Source organism: Saccopteryx bilineata, chromosome 2 (genome assembly GCF_036850765.1).
Source record: "Saccopteryx bilineata isolate mSacBil1 chromosome 2, mSacBil1_pri_phased_curated, whole genome shotgun sequence".
Classification (NCBI taxonomy): domain Eukaryota; kingdom Metazoa; phylum Chordata; class Mammalia; order Chiroptera; family Emballonuridae; genus Saccopteryx; species Saccopteryx bilineata.
The window spans coordinates 10,484,584-10,511,190 of NC_089491.1; the positions used below are offsets into that span (position 1 = coordinate 10,484,584).

A 26,607-nucleotide genomic window follows, 5' to 3' on the forward strand; every position below is an offset into this window, starting at 1 on the left:
AGATATTAGATACTATTATTTTTAATTTTGTTAGGCGTGATAATGATATTGTGGTTATAAAGGAAAATGTCCTTAATATCTTAGAAATGGTTATCAAAGTATTTAGAATGAAAAGCCTTGATGTCTGTTATTTAAAGTACTTCAGTATAATAAAAATTGATGGAGCAAATATGGGAAAACATCAGCAATTGTTAAAATAGGGAATGTTCCATTGAATCATTCTCGCTACTCTTCTGTATTTAACAAAAATTATAATTAGAGCTAAAAAGATAAAGCAAGATGTTTATTAGCAGTCATAAGCAGTGTCCAAAATAAAAGTGCTCATGTGTTTTAAGATAATGTAGATTGGTGGGGAAAACTGATCTCATTAGTATATTTATTTATTGACTGTGCATTATCTGCTAAGGTTTTTGATGCATTTTAGAGCGGTAGATTGACATCCCTTTGTTTTATAGATGAAGATACTGAAACTTGATCATGTCAGTGAGAGTCTCTTCATCACAGACCAGCTTTCCCCTCTTTGTCACCACAGAACCTTCCCCTCTCTATCCAAGGACTTTACCTTTGGAAAAATAAAGTGATGTCCTTTTTTTAATCACTGAAAACATATTTTGTATTATGTATTTGATGTAGTAAGATCATAATGGGTTTCGTTTGACTGGCGGTGACCCAGTGGATAAAGCATCGACCTGGGATGCTGAGGACCTAGGTTTGAAACCCCGAGTTTGCTGGCTTGAGCGCGGGATCATAGACGTGGCCCCATGGTCCCTGGCTCAGCTCGAGCTCCCCAGTCAAGGTACATATGAGAAGCAATCAGTGAACAACTAAAGATAAGCAACTATGAGTTGATGCTTCTCATTTCTCTCCTTTCCTGTCTGTCTCCTATCTCTCTCTCACTAAAACAAAACAAAATAAAACAAAAAGATCATAATGGGTGTGTTCACCATCCTTTATTCCAATAGCATGTATACACACACATGTAATTTATCTGTTTAGCATCTTCTATCTCCTTCACACTGTGAATGGATATAGTGTTGCTTCTACTTTATAGGTTAAGAAGCTAGGGCCCAGGTAAATCAAGGAGCTTTTCAGCTCTGGCTGGATAGCTTCAGTTGGTTAGAGCACCGACCCAAAGCACAGAGGTTGCCAGTTCAATGCCTGGTCAGGGCACATACAGGAACACTTTGATGTTCCTCTCTCTCTCTCTCTCTCTCTCTCTCTCTCCCCCCCTCCCTCCATCCTCACTTCCTTTCTCTTTAAAATTAATAAAATTAACATTAAAAAAAGAAGAAGCCACTTTTCAGTGATCACAAAATAATACCAAACCTAAAACAAGCATTGCTACTTTTTGGCTCAGTAGAGTGGTCTCACACTTCCAAAAACCCATGGATGCATACGACCTCTTCTTGTGTCTATCTCAACAGGCTTCTGATGGAAGCAGCTCCAGAGAGGATCTTTCGTCTCAGCTTCTGAGAAGGAATGAACAAATACGGAAATTGGAGGCCAGACTTTCTGGTATGTCTCAGAATTCATAAAGCGCAAACAAAGGAAATTTGCCTTGCCTGACCTTCTCTCCTTGTAAAATATTCATACACATAACCTTATAGTTATTTTGATCTTCTTAGTAAAAAAACGAACAATTTGTACCCCCTTGTTTTTGTCTTTTGTTAGTGTACTAAAGAATGTTAATTCAAAACTAAGTTTTAAGGTTTAAAAAAAAACAAACACGTTTTTCTGCCCCTGAGGTTTCTAGCCATGGGTATAAAAGGTATTAAAAGTATATGTAAATAGATTTGACCATTTTTTTTAGCCAGTAGCATAGCTTGCTTTTGGGTAGAGAGAAGTAGGGGATACCATTTACAGGGAATGACTGGCAGGTGTTGGGTTCCTCAACACCAGAGAAGTTTGGTGCTATGTCGCCACTTGTTGCAGCTACATATCACCTGTGTAAGTGTGATTCTGGTCTTTGGGCCTCTTTTCAGTAGTATTTGTTACTTCACCTATATGGAAGTGGTAACTCTCACTATGTCTTTTGTGTGTACTTTACAATTTACACAATTCTCGTTATATCCTTTGCCTGAGTAGATCATATTTGTGGTAGAGTTGTGAGATCTTATTTTGGTTTCTGCCAGTGGACACATTTTCAAAGTTTCATCCTGTAAAGTGGTCAGTGGCTTCTGTGTTTCTTTTTGTCCCTTGGCCTTATGCTCATTTTATTGAAGTGAAAGCAATAGACTGCAAAATTCACCAAATTGTATGTGAAATCTCTGTGTTTTTGCAGTTATCAAAGGTCCATAGTATAGTTCACAGCTTCTAGCCAGTCCACTATTTTGTCCTCACTGTAGCCTTATTGGGCTTAGAGGTTTAGGTCACACAAGCAGTAGGTGGTAGAGCTGGGATGCAAATCCAGATTTGCTTGATACTAGAGTCCATACTCACTTTATTTTTAAGATTTTATTTATTTTAGATAGCAGAGAAAGACAGAGAGAGAGAGAGAGAGAGAAAGGGGGGAGGAGCAGGAAGCATCAACTCTTGTATGTGCCTTGACCAGGCAAGCCCAGGTTTTTGAACCACTGACCTCAACGTTCCAGGTCGACGCTTTATCTACTGCACCACCACAGGTCAGGCCCATACTCTTAATTACAGTCTGCTTTAAACTTAGTTGGTACTAGCCTCTTACGCCCTAGTGTGAATAATATCAGTTACACTGGCAAAATGTGGCAAAGGCTATAAAATAATATGTAACCTCCCTAATGTGAATGGGAGAATAGCCTGGAGTTGACTTACATTATAGAGAAAGGGACAGGGAAGAGAACTGACATTTACTGAGCCCACTTATGTCCTGGGTGTTTTCCTACAGGCGCAGTATGAATAATAACAACAACAATAGCAGCTCCCTATTATTGAGCACGTGTGCCAGGTGCATAAGGTACATAAAATGCTCCATTATCTAATGCATCCTTTGTGGTAGGCACACTGAACAGCATCATTTGACAAATGAAGAAACTGATACTTAGGATAAATCATTTGCTTAAGGGCTGACAGAGTTGGGATTTGAACTAAAGCCTGTCTACTTTTCCATATGCCATACCATCCTCTTTGGCCATCTGGGTAATTAATTCTGATTTTCACCTTTAAAGTGGCCTAGGCCGCTGACTTCTCTAGAGTTTGAAGTACTTTCACTGTAAAGGCAGCACTGTGGTAGGCTGTCTGCTATTACTTGAAAGTTGTATGGACAATAAATGAGCTGTTGAGTGACTTCCCTTTTTTGGTCCTGCTAAAACTGGAAGGGGAAATGAAAACATTTGAAATTAAGTAAATAGATCATGCTGGTTTTCACAGCAGGGTGTTTCTGATGACCAAACCAGGCCCGAGTGTTGTTCTTGATCAAGGCTGAACAAAGCTGCCTGTGTGTAGTCACCATGTACCCCATGGATAGTTTGTACTATACCTGTCTGCCTGTGTTGTTCATTGTTAATGGGAGGCTGTCTGCTTAGCTTTCCTTAACAAGAATGGTTTTCAGACTGAGAAAATCATCATCATTTTCACTCATTTTTTTGTTTAATTAACTTCCTTTCCTAATGTTTGTCCATTCCTGGTATGTGCGTCATCCTCCTCACCCAAGACTATGCTGAGCAGGTCCGAAACTTGCAGAAGATAAAAGAGAAGCTTGAAATTGCGTTAGAAAAACACCAGGATTGTACGTATTTTTTTTCCTTTTTTTTTTTTTCTATCTTTTTAGTTTTTGAAATGAAATTATAGTGTATGGTTAAGTTTTTTACTGTCATAGCTCAAATCTTTATAAGTACTATATGTATTTCTTAATCAGGTTGATAGAACATTTGTTTGATATTTAGTAACATACAACTCATATTTGTGTTGCCCACGGGCATGCTTCTTAGGAGAAGGTCATTATCAGCTGTGTCCATCCCCTTGACCAGTTTATTGGCAAAGTCTAGTGCCTGACCCTTGGATCTAGCTAGATTAGAAGACTTTGGTTCTAGTCTAGCCAAAGCTCCATTCCTACTGTGTTCCAAAACTTGGGGAAATCTCTGTCATCACTCTTCCAACGAAACAACATACATTTTGTTTAGTCTACCCTAAGTCATATTCTTTGGGTTCAATCCAAGAAAATGCTAACAGAAGTTATTTCCATTGGTATAATATACACTCAAAAAATTTTAAAGGAAAACAAAGTGAAATAAATATTTTTATATGGTGCTTTGTTTTGATTTTTCTTTTAGTTTTTAATTCTGTAAAGTGGTAATAGCCATCACTTAGCACAGCATGGGTGTTTTTTTGCATCTTACCTAACCCAGTGTTCTATCACTGAACCATTTAAAAAGTTACCTTTGGCATGTTTCTAAGTGTATGTACTTGATTATTACAAAAAACAAAAACAACAGAAAACGTTGGTATATTACTAAGACCAAAAGACCTTGTAAAAGCCAAGATGGGATGGATCATGTTTTTCCCAGTCTCAAAATTCACTGATGCTACTTTGGCCCTTTTTGTTAGGTGACAGTTGTAAAGTAATCACATGGGTTATTTGTCATGCTGTTTCTGAAATATCTTCATATCTCAAATAAAGCCTCTTTGTTAACAGCTTCCATGAGGAAATTTCAAGAGCAGAATGAGACATTTCAAGCCAACAGAGCCAAAATGGCAGAAGAACAGGCATTGGCATTAGCCAGAAAGGACCAGGTATTTTACATGTGACACTGCGCAGGACTGGTGAAAAGGTTTCACTGAGTGATGTGATTTTTAAAAATCATGACATAGACCTGATAGGAAATATTTACAACTTAGCAGAAGAGGACTGCTATATATGTTCTTTGAGATTTCATTTGGTCTCAGAGTGGAATGTTATCAAGAAATTTTACCGTATTATAATCATGAAATGTGTCCAGAATGTGAGAGTATCATTCTGCACCTGTGTAGCTTTGGAAAATGGAGAAGGGAAATTATGTGTCTGTAATCTGGTAGCGAGCCCCAAGACAAGGAAAAAGGACTCTGTCCTCTAAAAACCTGTTTCAAAACCCAGATCCAAACACTTGCCTTTTATAGTGGAGAGATGCTATCAAGCTAGCCATCATCCATGATGTTTATAGTTTTTACAATCTCTGCTCCCAGATTTCTTCAGCTCGAGCCCGGCAGACAGAAGGGAGCTCCTATAATCTCATTAGAATTACCCATTGAAAGACGCTGAATGAATGACAGTAAGAAAGGACAATAATGCTATTACTGGCTATTATGAAGTATATTTTGTGCAATGGCATTTTAAATTTAAGATAAGCATCAAGATAGTATAATGATCTATAATATAGTGTCAATTTGTCATATTATGTTGCATTTAAGAAAATGTGTAATTTACCTACTGTAGGTGGGGTGGTTGGTTGGTTGGTTTTAAAGCGTGTATTTACGATCTAGGGCACTTACTAGCCTGAAAAAATATCATTCACCAATACTTAGTGGCTAACTATTGTATCAGTATATATAAATGAAGAACTCATCTAGAATGAATAGATTCTGATGGCAGGCACTTGGGATATGGCCTGTTGTACCAGCAGATATTTTCTTCCCATTCACTGATTTGTGAATAAGGGGCATAATCCCTAGTCCATTAATTTATACCAGATGGTATAAAGCGTATTGGTAAAATCAAGATGAGAAGAAAAATAATTATTAGGGGCTGCTGAAGACCTTCCTCTTCACTAAATTAATTTTTAAACATCAAATACAGCTCTTGCCAGATAGCTCAATTGGTTAGAGCATCATCCCAAAGCAGAGAGGTTGCTGGGTTCAATTCCCAGTTAGGGCACATACAGGAACAAGTCAATGTTTCTCTTTCTCTCTCACCTCCTCATCCTCTCCCCCACTTCCTTTCTTCCTTCCTCTGTTGCTAAAATCAATAAGTAAAAATTTAAAAAAAAAAAAACATCAAGTACAGAGTTACCAACTCTGCTGGTCCCAGCTAATCCTAATCCCAAGAAACTATAATAGTAATCATGGAAAAACATTCAAAGCAAGGTGAAAAGCTGCATCAGAACAGCAGATATAGCTTTGTTTGGGTGCTCTACTTGGTAAAAATCTTCAGGCTTATGTTTGTGTTACATAAAGTTTATTTTCTTCTTTTAGGACTTTTGGCTTTCTTAATATTAAGCCAACTTCCTGGGGAGTTTTATGTTTTGGGGGGTTTTGTTGTTGTTTTTTTCAGAGACAGAAGGATAGATAAGGACAGATAGGAACGGAGAGATGAGAAGCATCAATCATTAGCATCAATCATTCGTTGCGCATTGCGACACCTTAATTGTTCATTGATTGCTTTCTCATATGTGCCTTGACCGCGGGCCTTCAGCAGCCTGAGTAACCCCTTGCTCAAGCCAGCGACCTTGGGTCCTAGCTGGTGAGCTTTTGCTCAAACCAGATGAGCCTGCGCTCAGGCTGGCGACCTTGGGGTCTCGAACCTGGGTCCTTGGCATCCCAGTTCCACGCTCTATTCACTGTGCCACCGCCTGGTCAGGCTGTTTGGGGCTTTTTTAATTATTTATTTTTTATTTTATTTGAGAGAAAGTGAGAGAGAGGACGGGATAAAGGGAGAGAGATAGAGAGAAGCATCAACTCTTTGCTCCACTTAGTGTGCACTGATTGCTTCTTGTATGTGCCTTGATTGGGGATCGATCTGGTAACCTCAGGCTTAAGCCAAGCCAGCAACCTTGGGGTTGAGCCAGTGACCCCATGCTCAATCTGGTGACCTCAGGCTTAAGCTGGTGACCTTGGGTTCAAGCCAGCATCCTCAGGATCATGTTGGTGACCCCACACTCAAGCCAGAGACCCTGGGCTCAAGCTGGTGACCTCATATTTCAAACCTGTGACCTCAGAGTTCCAGGTTGACACTCCATCCACTTGACCACCACCAGTCAGGCTATTTATTGATTTTAGAGGGAGAAAGAGAAATGTTGATTTGTTGTTCCACTTATTTATGCATTCATTGGCTGCTGCTTGTGTGTGCCCTGACTGGGATCTAACCTGCAACCGAGGCTCGTTGGGATGATGCTCTAACCAACTGAGCTACCTGGCCAGGGTATTTTTGTTTGGTTGGTTGGGGATTTTTTGTCACAGTTTTTTAATTTGCCATTTTGTTTGGTTGGTGGGTTGTTTTGGGGGAGGTGGTTAGATTGTTTTCTGAAAATCTTGATATTACTGATACCCTTCCCTGGAAACTGCTTTTTTTGTTGTTTTGTTTTAGGAATGGTCAGAAAAAGTGAATCAACTTGAAAAGGTTAGTTCATACTTATTTTCGTGTCATTATGAATGTTTTTCAGTGCCCAGTGTACTGATAACTAGACCAGCCTGTGGAAGCAGGGTATGGATGATTAAGCACTGCTTTGAAAAACTCATGTCTTACCCTTTTTTGGTGAGCATGCCCTTCCCAATACACTCTCCGCCCTCTCACCTTTCTCTGTGTGCCTGATGGCTGATAGGACCTGCATCAGCCGGGCTCCATTGCCCTGTTGCTTCTGACTGTGTTCCACCGGTGGAGGAAGAGTGAGGTCAGATGTTTATTTCCCCAGCCTCTCCCTGTAGGTCCATTGTACCCATGGCCTAAGGTCACAGCTTTAGTCAGACTTTTGGTTTACCCTCTTGACATGGTTTCTCTCTCTGGGCTTCTTATAACCTCTTCATCCCTTTGCCCCTTCATGCCCATCTGTTACTAGCACCTTTTTCTCTTTTGGGTTTTGTCACCCTACCCACAGCTTTGAAAAGTCCCTTTATTAGATTCTTCTCAAATACTGTACCTAATTTGTGTCTGCCATCTGTTTCCTGCTGGGGCCCTGACTGACACTGCGGTAACATTAGGAATACTTTCTGAGGAGACTGTGAAAGGAAGGCATTTCTCCAAGCTCAGCACTGAGCAGATGAGAGAACCCTTGGCTAGACACAGATGTGGAAAATTGATTATTCTAGCACCATAGCTTGTCTAAATAACACTGTGTAGGTGCCTAAGGTAATGTATTCCTGGCTCTCAGACATGAACAGGAAGATGAAATTTCAAGCCTATAATTAGAAAAACATTTTAATTTGAAATAATCAATAGTGAAGGAGTCCAAAAGGGATGGTGGGAGAAACTCTCTCCTTTCTATCTCGCCGCAGCCGGCAGGGGTCTTCAAAGGCTGTTAAAGGATTTCTAGAAAATATATAGCAGGCTCATGAAACCTCTTAAGACCTAAATTTCTTTCCACTCAGAAATCTTAAACCATCTATTTTGTTTGTAGAGCTTGTTCAACTGAAGGAATAACTGTCTGTTAAACTAAAAAAAAAAAGTCAACGCCCTGAGCCTGAATTACATGCTACTGCTATATTCATTCCTTGTTTTCACTGAGTAATCCTAAATTACTTTTCATGGCACAAAAATTATTTCTTAGATTAATATATTGTTGCAAAATATATTTACTGTTAACTTTATTAAACAGATGAATTTTATTATTGCTTTATTCTTGAGATAAAAAAATTTAAACCAGTGATTTTCTTTGTGTGTTCTGTAGAAATCTGGTTATTAAATCAGAATGCTTAACTTATTCACACAAGGAAAGAATTATAGAAAGGTCAGGCTTTCTCCCAAAGAAATGTGTACCTGAAAAAAGAAACCTCTAAATGTGTTAATGATGGTCTTAAATATTATGGTGTGGGTTAGGTCAGTTTTCTTATCTTAAATGAAACTTTTAAGATTGTATCAGTTGTAAATCTCATTGGACTATATTTTTATCTTTTAAAACTATGGTAACGGGGGAGGATCCATATAGAACTGAACTAAATAAAACCTACTTCAGTTCACTAAGGAGATTATCTCTCTTCCCCTGCTTTCTTCTCAAAGGAAGGGTTGGGAAATATTTTATTTTAATTCATTTTAGAGAGGAGAGAGAGAGAAAGAGAGAGAAAGTGAGAAAGAGGGGAGGAGCAGGAAGCATCAACTCCCTTATGTGCCTTGAATAGACGAGTGCAGGTTTTTGAATCAGCGACCTCAGCGTTCTACGTTGATGCTTTATCCACTGCGCCACCATAGGTCAGGCCGGTTGGGAAATATTTTAGATCGGGGAAGACTAATGAGACGCCTCTGTAGGTCTTTGAAGCAACTCTGATTTTTGGAAATACTATTTTTTAGACTTTTAATTTCTTTTCAATCAAGAATTGGATACTGCAACAGTAGGGTTTATCCTTAAGAGAATCTACCTTAGGCCTGACCAGGCGGTGACGCAATGGATAGAGTGTCAGACTGGGAAACGGAGGACTTCAGGTTTGAAACCCCAAGATCGCCAGCTTGAGCATGGGCTCATCAGCCTTAAGTGTGGGGTCGCTGGCTTGAGCATGGGATCATAGACATGACCCCATAATCGCTGGCTTGAACCCAAAGGTCACTGGCTTGAAACCCAAGGTCACTGGCTTGAGCTCAAGGTTTCACTCACTCTGCTGTAGCCACCTGGTCAAGGCACATATGAGAAAGCAGTCAGTGGACAACTAAGGTGCCACAATGAAGAATTGATGCTTCTCATCTCTCTCTCTTCCTGTCTATCTCTATCTGTCTCTCTCTCTCTGTCTCTGTCACACATACAAAAAAAAGAGAATCTATCTTAGGAAGTTCTCATTTAGTAATATAACCTGCTGATACCAGTCATGTCTACTTTTTGTTGACTTGCTAACTGAAATCAGTGCTACTTAAACGCATCTAATTTTTAAGGGCACTCAATGCTCCTCCAGTTATTAATGTTAGCCAGTTGAGTCTGTCACTGAGAGCAGACATGTAGATTGGACATCTGGAATTGCTAATCAAACTTAAAACATTATCGTTTAAAACATTTATTTTTAACTTAATGTGTAGATAATGCCATATTGGTCATGTTACTGTACAGCTTCTCATTCTCAGTGTGTTATTGTCTACTGACAAGAGCTGTCCTTAAGATTTTCCTTTATTAAGCATTCTGCTTACGTAATATGATTTTGATGTTTTAGTTGCCTGAGTCGATGTCTTCTTCTTCCAAATAGGAGAAGAGCTTTCTGGCAGCTCAGTTACAGGAAGTGAAGAACCAGAGTGTGCACCTTTTCCAGAGGCGAGATGACCTGGATGAACTAGAGGGCTTCCAGCAGCAGGAGCTGGGCAAAGTGAAACACATGGTGCGCATTCTGGTTTCTGTGGCTAATGTGGCTAGGTTAGTGATTTCGGGAGTCCCCAGGTTACGACACAGTTCTCCTACCACAGTGACGCAACCCAAATTTTGGTGTAAGTCGATACACATGCTAGCCTAAGTCACTTATCTATCTTAACACAGTTACAAAATCATAATCTAGAACATAAAAACACAAACACACCATATTACTGCATATTCTCCTGCTGCGTACATCCAAATTAGTTTGCCCACGTAGCCCATAAGTACGATGCTAATGGCGTAAGCCAAAACACTTTTTAAGTTTTTATGGGAGTGAGTGTCATAAACTCGAAATTTTATATGTTGAGACTGTCATAATCTGTGGACCCCTGTATTTTGATTTTGCTACTTGTCACTCTCTAAGTGCTGATAAATACACGCCAGGAGTCTTTGATATTAATCATATTTATATATTTTTTAATTTATTAAAGTGGAAAAATTCTGTTTGACTTTCTTTTTCACTACTGGGCATATAAGGCCACTTAGAAGCTCACAAAAATGTTATAAAAGTTGGCTTACTGGTCCAGATTGCTCAAAAAAAAAGTATATTTCTGCCTGATCAGGCAGCGTGGCAGTGGATAGAGTGTTGGACTGGGATGCTGAGGACCCAGGATCAAAACCCCGAGATTGCCAGCTTGAGCGTAGGCTCACCAGCTTCAGCGCGGGGGCGCCGGCTTGAGTGTGGGATCATGGACATGACTGCATGGTCGCTGGCTTGAGCCCAAAGGTCACTGACTTAAAGCCCAAGGTCTCTAGCTTGAGTTCAAGGTCGCTGGCTTGAGCAAGAGGTCCCGCGCACTCTGCTGGAGCCCCATGGTTCAGGCACATATAAGAAAGCAATCAATGAACAACTAAGGTGTCACAACGAAGAATTGACACTTCTCCCCCCACCCTTCTCTCTCTCACTTAAAAAAAAAATTCTTAGTAATGGTTCAGTGAAACTTGATCTCTATGTCAGCTTTTAAAAAAGGAAGAAAGTCTGGGGAAAATGGAGCAAGAGTTGGAAACACGAACCAGAGAACTTAGTCACACCCAGGAGGAGTTGAGGATCTCCCATCAGATGTCATCAGACCTAAGGCAGAAGCTAGAAGAAGTGCAGAGACACTGCTCAACGCTGGAAGAGCAGAGGTTCTTGCTTGGTCTGTGGGGCCCGTGGGAAGCGGTGTTAGGGTAGCTCTGGCCATAACCCGCCCACCATTCCCCATTACTCATTGCAACACTTTCTGATCTTCGTTCTGGCAAAGCTTCTGGGCTTGTCCTTATCTGCCTAGGTCTCAGGACCCTCACCTCCGAACCCTCACTTCCCTTCACGTGCCTACGCTCAGAACCCCTCCAGCCCTGCTGAACAAACAATTCCATATGTTTTAGTTTCTAAGCTATTGAGAAACCAAAGGCAGATCAGGATTTCTTGCTTTAACCTGGTTGGAATTTTTCTCTTTGGGCTTCTGCTTCAGAGAGAGCTAAGGTATCTTCGTTGATAATCTTCACATGGCAAATGTTTGCACCCCTGTCACATAAAGAACCATCTGTACCTTTTCTGTGGAAGATTTTGTCTTTGATGAGATATCCAAATTTGTTCATTGTCTTTCTTTCAATGAAGAGATCTTGCGACAGCTTCAAAAACAAGTGCAGAAAATAAGATCACAGCCCTAGAGCAAAAGGAACAAGAGCTCCAAGCATTCATTCAGCAGCTTTCCATTGATTTGCAAAAGGTAAGTAGAACAGAAACAAAAAATAAAAAACAAACAGGTAAGTAGAGTACTAGAAGGGACTGGCTTCCTAGAATTCATGAGTGGGGTAAAAACTAATTCTGTCAGTAATCTCCTGGGAGGGCTGATAAAACCTGTTTCTCATGCAGTCCACATTGCCTCATTCCTGGTCTAGCAAGACTGAAGTGGCCATGCAGCTGGACAGGGGTTGCTTAAAAGACGAGCTCAGTATTGTCTTGACAGGAATTCTCAAAGCACACATTTGACCTACTCAGATATGTCTTAAAATATGACATGGTGGATCCTGAGCATAAGAAAATGCAGTAGTCCTGGTTGACGTGGCCCAAGTTGTACATTTGACGTTCCTGGCTCTAATCCGATTTGTTCAAAAGCTCATAAGTGATATTACAGCAAACAAATACTGGTTTGTTTTTCCTTTTGGCCAACATATATTTATTGCTCTCCTGCTCTAGGCATGTGCTACATTCTGAGGATATAAAAATGAACATTAGGCCCTGACCAGTGGCTCAGTGGATAGAGTGTCAGCCCAGTGTTCAAGCATTGGCTCTAGGCTCTGAGGATAGCTTGATCTGAGTGTGTCAGCTAAAAACAGCTCGGTTGATTTAAGCATTGGCCCCAGATGGGGTTGACAGGTGGATTCCAGTCATGGTGCATGTGGGAGTCGTCTCATTATCTTCCATCCTCTCACTTAAAAAAGAAAATAAAAAGTGAACAATAATATTATTGATTGTAGAGTATTATTTCTCAATGGTATGTTTCTTATCACCATTTTTTTTTTTTGTATTTTTCTGAAGCTGGAAACGGGGAGAGACAGACAGACTCCCGCATGCGCCCGACCGGGATCCACCCAGCATGCCCACCAGGGGCGACGCTCTGACCACCAGGGGGCGATGCTCTGCCCCTCCAGGGCGTCGCTCTGCCGCGACCAGAGCCTGGGGCAGAGGCCAAGGAGCCATCCCCAGCGCCCGGGCCATCTTTGCTCCAATGGAGCCTTGGCTGCGGGAGGGGAAGAGAGAGACAGAGAAGAAGGGGGGAGCGGGGGTGGAGAAGCAGATGGGCGCTTCTCCTATGTGCCCTGGCTGGAATCGAACCCGGGTCCCCCGCACGCCAGGCCGACGCTCTACTGCTGAGCCAACCGGCCAGGGCCTCTTATCACCATTTTGAGCAGAACAGTTTGTACTATTTATTGTCCCTTGCATTGCAGGGCATTTAGCTTTCCTGTCCCAAGTTCTGAATGCCAGCAGCATCCTTCAGGCATTTATAGTCTAGCTCTTCCTCTCCTGTAACAAAACACCCCCTGAAGGGGTTACCATGAATCCTATCATCATTCCTTGAGAACCACTAATCTCACATGCAAGGGAGACTACAGCATCAGTACAGTACAAGATTTGTATAAATATAAGTCTCTATATCCTTTCCAGCTAAGTATTAGCAAACTTACAGATAACCTAAATGCAAAATAAGAGGTTATATACTTAATTCAAATGTATACAGTAAATGACAGAGCTGGATTCTAACCCAAGGCTCACTCCAAAACTCATGCTTCTTCTTGACTTTTGCCTCACAACAAGGAGCACCCAGTAAATTTTAAACAAATGAACGACTGTAATACGAGGTCTCTTCTCAATAAATTGAAAATCTAGACATGTACTGTGTTTTTTTTAGAGGCTTACAATTTTACTGTGGAATTCAAACTTCCTGTGACCATAAGAAAAAAATTCACAGCTCAACAAGTCCCAAATAAGTGAAATGGATTTTTTTAACTCAAAAGGTATGCTGTAGGGAGAGTGCATTTCTAGCACAGGAATCAAGAATCTTTTCCTGGAGGAACTGGAATTTCAAGAATGGATAGGACAGCAGGAGGCAGAGAAAGCAGAAGCATGCAGAATACATTTTGGAGGGTGAGGATGGAGGGGATAACAGATGCAAAAGTTTGGGATTTGAGGGACCCTTTTATATCAAGCAGGACTATCCATTTTATAATTGGAAAAACGAATTGTCCAGACTGGTTACACTTTCCCTCACTCATTCTAAATATATGATTTGAGTTTTACTGTGTGCCAGGCTCTATTCTGTGTTGAGTGTTAGAAAAAACTGTGGTAAGCAAAATGGATACAGCTTGTAGTCTAGAGGGAAAGTCAGACTTTAACCAGTAGTTACATAAAAATATCATTACAAACGGCTACTCATGTGGGGGAGGAAAGCTACAGAATACTGTGAGATCATATAAGAGGGCATCAGATTCTATCTAACTAACCTTGCAGTCACAGATCACCTTGTGTCCTGCCACCTTGATTAACTTTTTTTTTTTTTTGGTATTTTTCTGAAGTTGGAAACGGGGAAGCAGTCAGACAGGCTCCTGCATGCGCCTGACCGGGATATCCACCCGGCTTGCCCACCAGGGGGCGATGCTCTGCCCATCTGGGGCGTCGCTCTGCCGCAATCAGAGCCATTCTCACACCTGAGGCAGAGGCCACAGAGCCATCCTCAGCGCCTGGACAAACTTTGCTCCAATGGAGCCTTGGCTGCGGGAGCGGAAGAGAGAGACAGAGAGGGAGGAGGGGGGTGGGGTGGAGAAGCAGATGGGCGTTTCTCCTGTGTGTCCTGGCCCGAACCTGTGACTCCCGCACGCCAGGCCAATGCTCTACCACTGAGCCAACCGGCCAGGGCCTTTTTTTTTTTTTTTAAGATTTTATTTATTCATTTTAGAGAGCGAGAAGGGGGAGGGGGAGGTGGGGAGCAGGAAGCATCAACTCCCATATGTGCCCCAACCAGGCAAGCCCAGGGCTCCAAACCAGTGACCTTAGCGTTCCAGGTTGATGACCCAGCCACTGTGCCACCACAGGTCAGGCTAGAAGGATTTTTCTTTGTCAATTATTTGGATTTTTTTTACATAAATGATTTTGTCATCTGCAAACACAGACAGTTATTATGTTTTTTCCCCCAATCTGTATACCTTTTATTTCATTTTCTTACCTTATTGCATTAGCAAGGACTTCCAGTCCAGTGTGGAAAAGGAACAGTGAGAGGGGGGAATCCTTGCCTCATAACTGATCCTTGTGTGATGTTAGCTGTAGCTAAGGGCCTGAATTAAAGCAGCCTTTCTTCATGTAGGATGTGGTATACAGAAGTCTAAGTGGAAATTGGTCACTGATTCTTTTTCTGTTCCTAGCTCTACCTAACACAGTTTTCACTGGCTAGGGTCCCTCGTATTTCTCAAATTCACATTGATGTATAGTAGAATGTGGCTTTGAATCCAGAAGATCTGGGTTTGAATTCTTTATCTATCACTAAGGTGTGGGCTAGTCCCCAAGCTTCAGTTTCCTTGTAAATGGACACAGTGAAGGGTAGTTGTAAAGACGAGAGATAATGGGGCCCTGGCCAGTTGGCTCAGTGGTAGAGCATCGGCCTGGCGTGCAGGAGTCCCGGGTTTGATTCCCGGCCAGGGCACACAGGAGAAGCGCCCATCTGCTTCTCCACCCCTCCCCCTCTCCTTCCTCTCTGTCTCTCTCTTCCCCTACCGCAGCCGAAGCTCCATTGGAGCAAAGATGGCCCGGGCACTGGGATGGCTCTATGGCCTCTGCCTCAGGCGTTAGAATGGCTCTGGTTGCAACAGAGCTACGCCCCAGATGGGCAGAGCATCGCCCCCTGGTGGGCATGCCAGGTGGATCCCAGTCGGGCCCATGCGGGAGCCTGTCTGACTGCTTCCCCATTTCCAACTTCAGAAAAATACAAAAAAAAAAAGACTAGAGATAATGGGATGTGCTTGCACATGCTCTGAAAACTATAGCTGCTGTTGCATATGCTGTTATAATTAATACTATTGTTATTAACATTATTAGTAAGAGACCAATAAAGATATGTCAGTATGGCAAAGACTTGGTTTTGCCTTCCTGTCAAATTCATTCTTCCTTCTGTGTTCTCTGCCTTGTATAATGTTACCATTCATCCAGTCCCAACTCCCCATTACCATCATAGTTAAAGAGATAGACTGAAATACGTGGGCAGCTGCTGGTTTGGGACTAAGATATGAAGTGCACAGCAGCTCTCTTGTCTCTGTGCTGGGAGCCAGGGTATGTATCAGCATTTGTTTTAGATAGTCTCCCTTTGGCCTAAGGCAGCTACATTGGCATACTTACTGCTTCACCCAGCTCCATGTTTCCAGGACCACTATTCTGTACGTCATTGTATGGTTGGGTCAGAGCTTCTTGTATGGGTTTAACTCTGCTGGATATTGGCATCGGGGGTAAAGGTGTAGGTTCTGTTGGACTCTGGATTAATAAGGTTAAACATGTTTGTTGAGAGTGAGAAGAGAAGCAATTTTCTAGCTAGCAGAGCATCACAATACAACCTAATTATTGTAAGGAGAAGCATCTTAGCAGGGTCCTAGCTGGATGCCAGAGGCAAGACCGTTGCTCCTTCCCAGGTTGTTGGTTGCCTAAGTTGGGGCGGGCATTTGCCTCTTGCTGCATGAGATCTGAACCAGATGCCTGAGTGGCATTGGGTTCTGATTTTGTATCTTCTGTGTCCCATTTTCAGGGAAGATTTCCAGGATGTCTGTTCTTCTGGAATACAGTTGAGAACAGAATTTTAGGGAAACATAATGGTCCTTCCTAAAGAAGACAGGAAGGGAGGGAGAGAGGATTTATAGCAGGGGTTGGGAACCTTTTTGGCTGAGAGAGCCATGAACGCCACAGATTTTAAAATGTAATTCCATGAGAGCCATATAATGACCCGTGCACATTACACATTATCCAATAAAAATTTGGTGTTGTCCCAGAGGGCAGCTGTGATTGGCTCCAGCCATCCACAACCACGAATATGAGCAGTAGGAAATGAATGGATTGTAATACATGAGAATGTTTTATATTTTTAACGTTTTGGGTTTTGTTTTGTATTTTTCTGAAGCTGGAAATGGGGAGAGACAGTCAGACAGACTCTCGCATGTGCCCGACCAGGATCCACCCAGCACGCCCACCAGGGGGCGACGCTCTGCCCACCAGGGGGCAATGCTCTGCCCCTCCGGGGCGTCGCTCTGTTGCGACCAGAGCCACTCTAGCGCCTGGGGCAGAGGCCAAGGAGCCATCCCCAGCGCCCGGGCCATCTTTGCTCCAATGGAGCCTTGGCTGCGGTAGGGGAAGAGAGAGACAGAGAGGAAGGAGAGGGGGAGGGGTGGAGAAGCAAATGGGCGCTTCTCCTGTGAGCCCTGGCATGGAATCGAACCCGGGACTTCTGCACGCCAGGCTGCTCTACCACTGAGCCAACTGGCCAGGGCCACGTTATTATTTTTTTTATTAAAGATTTGTCTGCGAGCCAGATGCAGCCATCAAAAGAGCCACATCTGGCTCACGAGCCATTAGGTTCTCAACTCCTGATTTATAGTGTAATGTCATCTCTGCTTTCCCCTGCAGGTCACTGCTGAAACTCAAGAGAAGGAAAAACTCATCACACATATGCAGGAGAAAGTCATGTCTTTAGAAAAGAGACTGGAGCAGAACTTATCAGGAGAAGAACATGTACAGGAACTCCTGAAAGAGGTAATTAGCTCTCTCTGAGCCAGCCAGTGTGGGGAAGGAGAGTTCATAAAATCTAGTTTCAGGCCCTGGCCAGTTTGCTCAGTGGTAGAGCGTCAGCCCGGTATGTGGAAGTCCTGGGTTCAATTCCTGGTAAGGGCACACAGGAGAAACAACCATCTGGTTCTCCACCTCTCCCCCTCTCCCTTCTCTCTCTCTCTATCTCTCTTTTCTCCTCCCCCAGCCATGGCTCAGTTGGAGCAAGTTGGCCCCAGGTGCTGAGGATGGCTCCATGGCCTCACCTTAGGCATTAAAATAGCTTGGTTGCTGAGCAGCAAGCAACAACATGAGCAGAGCATCGCCCCATGGAGCGATGAGCAGAGCATCACCCCATGGGGCTAGTTGAGTGGATCCTGGTTGGGGCATATGTGGGAGTCTGTCTCTCTGCCTCCCTGCTTCTCACTTCAGAAAATAAAAAATCTAGAGTTTCAAATCCTGAGAGTCTTCAAACAGCTTGGTGAGAAAAGCACTCCATCTTTTGGTTGTCCTACCTACAGCAGAAGCAGCCTCATGTCACCTGTGTGTGACCTGTTTCCGTCAGGGACAGCTTTGTTCAGTGATGCACCATGATCACCACTAAACCTCCTTTGTGGATTTACTCCACTTGGGCTGTCTTGTCTCACTGCTCTGCTCTCCTTCGCCTTTGTGTACTTTCCGCTGGCCAGCAGGGAGCGTAGTTACCATCTGCTGTTGGCCTGAGCACAGTTGCCTTGGGCAACAAGTGAACTGAGCTGAAAGATTTCAGGCTATTGAGAGACTGACGCCTTTTGCCCAGAGGCGTAGGTGAACGTGCTTTCTTGTCAGTTCTGAGCTCACTGCCCACATTCTGCTCCTTCTCTGTGTATTCACAACTGGCCTCACCATCACAAAGGTGACAAAGCCAAGGCAGTGGGCCTGGATTAGACCCTCACTTTCTGTCTTCAGTTACTTTCCACTAAATGTCTCCATCTCTACCCCACTGTTGGACTTTAGGGCTTCCAGCAACTCTAGGCTAGTCCATATAACAAGTCTTCAGACTGGCCTACCCAGCATTAGTCTCTCCGCCCTCACCCTCTGACACAGTCCTACACGATTACTGCCAAGCGGGTCCTCCTAAGTGTAAATATCTCCCCCAATCCTTACAACCCACAGCGAGTATATAATGTGGGTGCTGGAGTGTAAACCAACTTCAGAACCGGGCTAGGTTTGTATCTCACCTATTTATTTGTGACTGAAAGCTAGTAATATAATATAATCTCTTTGTCTTTATATTTTCCTCTGTAAAAAGGGGTTATTAATTGTACGAAATGCATAGAGTTGTGTTAGAATTAAATGAGTTACAATATGTGAAGTACTTAAAATGAGGTTTAGAACATAGCAGGGTGTTGATATACTATAATTCACCTGTTAATATTAAAGTTATTATTGTGCCATAATCATTATTATAAAGTTTAGTGTGCATAGGAGTCACTTGGAGAGTTTGTTTGAAGTATATACTCTGGCCCTACCCTCAAAAATTCTGATTTCTGGAGTAATAGGCCTGAATTAAAGCCTCAAGTTTAACACACACACCCAAGTAAGTTTTTTGTTTTTGTTTTTTGTTTTTTTTACTGCTGGGTTTTTTTTTTACTGCTGGTTGTTTTTTTTAATTTTTTTTAATTTTATTTATTCATTTTTAGAGAGGAGAGAGAGAGGGAGAGAGAGAGAGACAGAGAGGGAGAGAGAGACAGAGAGAGAGTAGGGGGGAGGAGCTGGAAGCATCAACTCCCATATGTGCCTTGACCAGGCAAGCCCAGGGTTTCGAACCGGCGACCTCAGCATTTCCAGGTCGACGCTTTATCCACTGCGCCACCACAGGTCAGGCCCCAAGTAAGTTTTAATGCCAGTGTTTGGACAGCTCCACTTTGAAAAATACTACCTACAGAATTAATTCAAACTCCTTTCTGCAGCATAAAAAACTTCTCATGGTCTGGCCCTTTGCCTCACTTTCTGGTCTTGTTTTTTGACCTGAGCCTACCATCACTTTATCTTCTGGCAAGTTGTAGCTCCCCAAATGTCCCGGGTTGTTTCACACCTTCACTGGGCATCCCCCGTCTTTGTGCCCACTGCCCCTAGCCACCTGGAATTAGGAAGCCTCGCGCTCCCCTGAGGCCTTGAGTAGCTCCTGCTCTGTACTCCTTGTGGACACTATTGAATTATATTACCGTATTTCCCCATGTATACGACACACCTTTTTTCTAAAAATTTGGGGTCTAAAACCTGGATGCATCTTATACAGTGGTGGTAGATTTTTTTACTTTCATTTCCTGCTTTTTCATGCAGATGAGGAGTTGTATGATTTTTTTTTTTTTTTTTTTTTTTTTTACCAAGACAGAGTCAAGAGAGACAGACAGACAGACTGGAAGGCAGAAAGTTGAGAAGCATCAGTTCTTCGTTGTGGCATCTTAGTTTTTTGTTGATTGCATCTTTATTGATTACTTTGTCATATGTGCCTTGACTGGGGGGCTACAGCAGAGCGAGTGACCCCTTGCTCAAACCAGTGACCTTGGGGTCAAGCCAGCAACCTTGGGTTTTAAGCCAGCGACCTTTGGGCTCAAACCAGCAACCATGGGGTCATGTATAAGATCCCGTGCTCAAGGGTCATCCTGCGCTCAAGCTGGTGACCCTGTGCTCAAGCCGGCGACCTCAGGGTTTTGAACCTGGGTCCTCTGCATCCCACCCAGTCCAACACTCTATCCACTGTGCTACCGCCTGGTCAGGCAGGAGTTGTATGAGTTTTATGATGAACAAAACTTGAGTTCAATAACTATGTAATACATTCTTTTTCAAATTTCGGGTCCCAAAATTAAGGTGCATTTTATACATGGGAGTGTCTTAAATATCAGGAAATATGGTATATAATTTTTTTGTTACTCTTTTGTCTCAGCCTGAAGGTCAAAGAACTGTGTCAGATTTATCTGAGTATACTTTATTATATATGAATTTTATCTAAATTAGCTGTTTTTAATGTATTTGTGTCCTTTAAGCCTTATGCAAATTATAGTATGTTGTATCATGTTGAATAAGTATCAGTGAATATTTATTCAATGGAGAGATGAGTCTCTTTAATTTATTTATTGATTTTAGAGAAAGAAGAAGGGAAAGGGAGGAAGGGGGAGAGAGAGAAAGGAAGAGAGAGAGAAGGAGGGGGAGAGAGAAAGGGAGAGAGAGACAGACAGAAACATCAATCTACTTATTCCTCTGTGTGCCCTGACCAGGGATCAAACCCACAACCTTTGCGTATCAGGATAATGCTGTAACCAACCGAGCCATCAGGCCAGGGCATGACTATTTTCTTTGACTCTTCTTTCCATTTACAGAAAACAGTGGCTGAGCAGAATTTGGAAGATACCAGACAGCAGCTCTTGACTGCCAAAAGCAGCCAGGTCAAGGCCATTGGCATTCTGGAGACACGGGTACTGACTCTCTCCCCTCCCAGTGACTGTAATGTCTGGTGCTAACCTGGTTAGATGACTTGGTGTGGCTGAGAATCCCCTGTGTCAGAGGTTTTCTTTTGAAGGGACTATTTCTTGAATCTTACTTATAGAGTTGAATTAGTCATTTTTTCCTTTCTTTGTTGCATTATTATCATCATTGTTCCACAAAGTTGTAATCTTGTTTGTTCCTTTTTATCCCCATTTCTCTTCCTCCAATAGAAAACCATGCTGACATGGTTAATAGCAGTCCTCCTGTTGTTGGGTTACCTTGAAATGTGAGGCATTGTTTCGTGTGCCTGTGACTTGATTGGTGTAAATGATGGAGCTACGCATGTGTCTTCTCTTACTCTCAGCGGCTCCGTCTTCTGTCTGTGTCCCCTACACTGTACTGACCTCTCCACTTTGTAGTTTAGCTACCAGATGATAAACAGACACACAGACTGCCTTCTTCCTGTCCCCACAGATTACACGACAGTGAACATCCTTGTCCTGTCGTCTCGAGAAAGAGTACATATGACCTAACGTGACTAAATAGGACAAGAATGTTCCCAGCAGGCCGCACCTGGCTGTACTCCCCCAGCATACACAGGGGTTCCTTTATCTGCATCTGGGGGCTTTTCCAACATTGGCATTTACCAGCATTTTCATTTTTTTGCCAGTTTAAGGAGTGTGAACTGGTGGGAGGGACAGTGGGGCCCCTTGACTGAAAGCACTGATTCCATTCATGAGGGCTCCCCCCTCATGACCTACGCACTTCCTAGAGGCCCTACAGTAGGCTCTCAGCGTGAGTTTGGGTGGACACAAACTTTCAGACCATAGCAGGCATCTCACTTTGTAAAATCTTATGTCCTGCCCTGGCCGGTTGGCTCAGTGGTAGAGTGTTGGCCTGGCGTGCAAAAGTCCCGGGTTCGATTCCCGGCCAGGGCACACAGGAGAAGCGCCCATCTGCTTCCCCCTCTCCTTCCTCTCTGTCTCTCTCTTCCCCTACCACAGCCGAGGCTTCATTGGAGCAAAGATGGCCCGGGCGCTGGGGATGGCTCCTTGGCCTCTGCCCCAGGCGCTAGAGTGGCTCTGGTCACAAGGGAGCGACGCCTCGGAGGGGCAGAGCATCGCCCCCTGGTGGGCGTGCCGGGTGGATCCTGGTCGGGCGCATGCGGGAGTCTGTCTGTCTCTCCCCGTTTCCAGCTTCAGAAAAATACCAAAAAAAAAAAAAAAAATCTTATGTCCTGATAAATATATTTTAAAATATATTTTTCTCTAAATACAGCTTTGTTTTATTATCATTCCATTTGCTTCTGAATATCCATTTTATTGTTGTGATAAACTGTACATAATGTAAAATTTGCCATTTCAGTCATTTCCAGGTATACAATTCAGTAGTAGCATTAAGAACACAAACAGGTTGTACAGCCATCGCCACTATCCACCTCCAGGTCTTTTTCATCTTCTCAGACTGAAGCTCAGTCCCCACTGAAACAATAACTCCCATTCTCTTCTCTCCCCAGCCCCTGGCAACCGCAATTCCACTCTCTGTCTCTGTGAACTTGATGTATCTTAGGTACCTCGTATTAGTGAAATCATACAATATTGGCCTGTTTATGTCTGGCTTATTTCACTTAGCACAGATCCTCAAGGTTTATCCATGTAGCACAGGTCAGAATTTCATTCCTCTTTAAGGCTGACTAAGCAATTTAAAGGCTTTTATTTCATTGGACTACATTTTGTTTATTTGTTCGTCAGTGGATATTAGGTTGTTTCCACCTTTTGTCTATTGTATATAGAGCTCCTTGAATATTAGTGTATAGCAGTGAACAAGGTTCTGTGTGGGTTCACACTTCCACTTTTCTTAGGTCCCTACCTAGGAGTGGACTTGTTGGGACATATGGTAACTTTATGCTTAACTTTTTTTTTTTTTTTTTTTATTGAGAGGAGGGAAGACTAAGACAGACTCCCACATGCGCCCTGGCCGGGATCCACCTGGCAAGCCCAGTAGGGGACAATGCTTTGCCCATCCGGGGCCCTTGCTCCATTGCAACTGGAGCCATTTTTTAGCACCTGAGGCAGAGGCCATGGAGTCATCCTCAGCACCCAGGGCCAACTTGCTCGAACCAATTGAGCCATGGCTGCAAGAGGGGAGGAGGAAAGAGAGAGAGAAAGATAAAGAGAGTAGTGAGAGGGGGAGGGGTTGAGAATCAGACGGGCACTTCTCCTGTGTCCTCTGGCCGAGAATTGAATCTGGGATATCCACACATTGTACCTCTGAGTCAACTGACCAGAGCCTGTGCTTAACCTTTTGAGAATCTGAAATCTTTCTTGAGTTCTGCTTCCATTTGGGACCTGAGTAGATATTTTCTGAACCCAAGAGTTTAAAAAGCTAGGTTTCAGTCTGAGCTTTACTATTTTTAGTAAACTTTAATAATAAAGTTCCCCAAGGGCAGAACTTATTCCACAAGCAGGAAGACTTTACCAGAGAAACTGGCAGAGATAATCTGAGTCAGACAAAAATGCCCCATTGGAGAGTCAAGTTTGGCTGAGTGCTGGACAGTGTGTTGTCATCCCGTCCCTTGAGCCAGCCTCGTGTCCTAGTGCAGGGCCAGGTACGTTGTCATCAGACTTGGTTGATACTTGTGGAGTGAATAAAACCAAAATGTATGCCTGACCTGTGGTGGCACAATGGATATAAAGTGTCAACTTTGAACACTGAGGTCACCAGTTCAAAACCCTGGGCTTGCCTGCTCAGGGCACATGGGAGTTGATGCTTCCTGCTCCTCCCCTTATGGGTATTTTATTTGTAATTTAAAAATTTTTAATAATATACCTGATTTAGGACTTAATTTTTTATTAATTTTTTTTTCCATTGATTTGAGAGGAGATGGGGAAAGGGAGAGAGAAAAAGAGAAGCATCAATTAATTGTTTCACTTAGTTCCATTTAGTTGTGTACTCATTGATTGCTTCTCCTGTGTGCCCAGACCGGAGGTTGAACCCGTGACCTCTTACATGCTAGGTTGACGCTTTATCCACTGAACCACCTGGCCCGTGCTGATTTGGTTTTATTGTGTTTTGTTTTTTGAGGAGGTTGGAGAGAGAGAGAGAGAAGCATCAACTGGTTGTCCCACTCAGTTGTGCCAGTGATTGATTTGATGTTTGGAGTGTTTGTTTTTACTCTTGGCTTCTTGTGAAGGGAGAGAGGTCTGTCCCCACAGGTAAGAGACCTGGAACAGCGCCTGCAGGCCTCCGAGGACAAGCTGAAGCAGAGCCGGGAAGTCGCAGCCGCTCAGGAAGCGCGGATCCAGGAGCTTGTACGTGCTCATCATGGTTGCGCCTTCTCGCCCTGGGTGCTTTCCCTTTATACCTTTGCAGACGGCTGGCCTCCCTTCCAACTCTTGGAACGGTGTCTGGACCTGACTTAGATAGGGTTCTTGTGCCGGGTGTGGGCAGCTCGGCAGCTGTAGGAGAGGGAGTCAGCCTGCCGGAGGCTCGGAGGTGTGCACAGAGGCACTGACTAGCTGGCTGCCACCTGCCAGCTGGCTGGAGGGCCCAGCCAAGGCCTGGGGCTGTGGAGCACAGGTCCAGGCTAGGCTCTGGGCAGAAGATGTCAAGGGTTGGCCTGTCAGCCCAGTGTCAGGAGCAGTGTTGAGTTAGAAACTAGAGAAATAACAACGGCCTTTGTTGCGTGACTGCCCCGTCCCTGTGCTCAGTACTCCGCACGTGTTTTCATCATTAGTCCTTGCAGCAGGTGCGGGAGGTCTGCCCTTTTACCCTGTTCTAGAGTCAGCAGGCTCAGAAAGACCGGGCCACTGGGTCTTCACTGCTCCGAGCTGCTAATGGCAGAACCTGCGTTCTCCGCTTAGAGCCCTTGTTCTCCATCGCAAGGTCCTGCTGCCGCCGTGGGGGCAGCGCTGCGCACAGCAGGCGAGGGACAGTGCCCCTGCCATCCCCCTGGCAGGGAGTCCAACCCAGAGGCCAGCTCCCGAGTAGGCCAGGGCTCAGGGGCAGTAGGCAGAGCCTGTGGGTGGGTGGGGTCCTTGGCAGCACCCAGGCTGAAGGAGGTCAGGAAGGAGAGTTATTTATATAGGTCACCTCACCGGGAAACAGAATAAGGCCCCTTTGTCCCCATGAATGAATGTCCTCTGGCACCTCCGCAGGCCACTACAAACCAGGAGAGCAGCCACGCACAGCAGCAGGTGAGCGTGCTGCAGCAGCAGTGCACGGAGCACGTGCATGCACTCGAGGCCCAGCTTGCCGCCCTCCAGACTGCAGAGCGTCAGGTGGTGAGTGGGGAAGGGAGTGTGGCCGGGCACTCAGCCCCAGATCACTAGGAGACCAGCCCTACTCTCAGCTCGGAAACCACGTTATGGAGCAGTTTTTATTTTTAAAGCAGACACCTGCTCAGGAGACTAGATGTGAAAAGGCTGCTGCTGTCCTGGCCGGGTAGCTCGGTTGGTGTCTTCCCCATAAGGCAAGGCTGTGAGTTTGATCCCCAGAACATACAGGGACACACACAGGATCAACCAATGAATGCATGAGTAGGTAGAAAGACAAGTCGATGTTTCTCTCTCTCTCTCTCTCTAAAAAGATTTTTGAGTGTGTAACAGAGACAGAGAGAGAGACAGACAGGCAGGAAGGGAGAGATGAAAAGCATCAATTCTTCATTGTGCCTCCTTAGTTGTTCATTGATTGCTTTCTCATATGTGCCTTGACTGGGGATCTCCAGCAGAGCGAGTGACCCCTTGCTCAATCCAGCGACCTTGGGCTTCAAGCTAGCGATCTTTGGGCTCATGCCAGTGACCATGGAGTCGTATCTATGATCCCATGCTCAAGCCAGTGACCCTGTGCTCAAGATGAGTGAGCCTGCGCTCAGGCCAGCAACCTCAGGGTTTTGAACGTGGGTCCTCTGTGTCCCAGTCCAATGCTATATTCACTGCACCACCCCCTGGTCAGGCTAACAAATTATTATTTTTTTCTTTTTGCATTTTTTTCCGAAGCTGGAAACGGGGAGGCAGTCAGACAGACTCCCGCATGTGCCCGACTGGGATACACCCGGCATGCCCACCAGAGGGCGATGCTCTGCCCATCTGGTGCGTCGCTCTGCTGCATCCAGAGCCACTCTAGTGCCTGAGGCAGAGGCCACAGAGCCATCCTCAGCGCCCGGGCCAACTTTGCTCCAATGGAGCCTTAGCTGCGGGAGGGGAAGAGAGAGACAGAGAGGAAGGAGAGGGGGAGGGGTGGAGAAGCAGATGGGTGCTTCTCCTGTGTGCCCTGGCCAGGAATCGAACCCAGGACTCCTGCACGCCAGGCCAACGCTCTACCACTGAGCCAACCGGGCAGGGCTAACAAATTATTATTATTATTTTTTTTTTTTTCTGAAGCTGGAAACGGGGAGAGACAGTCAGACAGACTCCCGCATGCGCCCGACTGGGATCCACCCGGCACGCCCACCAGGGGCGACGCTCTGCCCCTCCGGGGCCTCTCTCCGCCGCGACCAAAGCCACTCCAGCACCTGGGGCAGAGGCCAAGGAGCCATCCCCAGCGCCCGGGCCATCCTTGCTCCAATGGAACCTTGGCTGCAGGAGGGGAAGAGAGAGACAGAGAGGAAGGAGGGGGGGGGGTGGAGAAGTAAATGGGCGCTTCTCCTATGTGCCCTGG

At 44.3% G+C, this 26,607-nt stretch overlaps 1 protein-coding gene across 3 annotated transcripts in view; it reads left to right on the forward strand.

The window, feature by feature from the left end:
* GOLGA1 (golgin A1) overlaps nt 1-26,607 on the forward strand; it is a 51,026-nt gene that overhangs the window by 6,033 nt on the left and 18,386 nt on the right. For all 3 annotated transcript variants that reach the window (XM_066256231.1, XM_066256232.1, XM_066256233.1), the window contains exons 4-14: nt 1,425-1,515; nt 3,626-3,700; nt 4,607-4,704; nt 7,250-7,282; nt 10,042-10,170; nt 11,161-11,330; nt 11,803-11,914; nt 17,344-17,469; nt 20,844-20,939; nt 24,165-24,260; nt 25,107-25,232. In XM_066256231.1, coding sequence (XP_066112328.1) covers nt 1,425-1,515; nt 3,626-3,700; nt 4,607-4,704; nt 7,250-7,282; nt 10,042-10,170; nt 11,161-11,330; nt 11,803-11,914; nt 17,344-17,469; nt 20,844-20,939; nt 24,165-24,260; nt 25,107-25,232 — 1,152 coding nt within the window. The remainder of the gene's footprint in view (nt 1-1,424; nt 1,516-3,625; nt 3,701-4,606; nt 4,705-7,249; nt 7,283-10,041; nt 10,171-11,160; nt 11,331-11,802; nt 11,915-17,343; nt 17,470-20,843; nt 20,940-24,164; nt 24,261-25,106; nt 25,233-26,607) is intronic.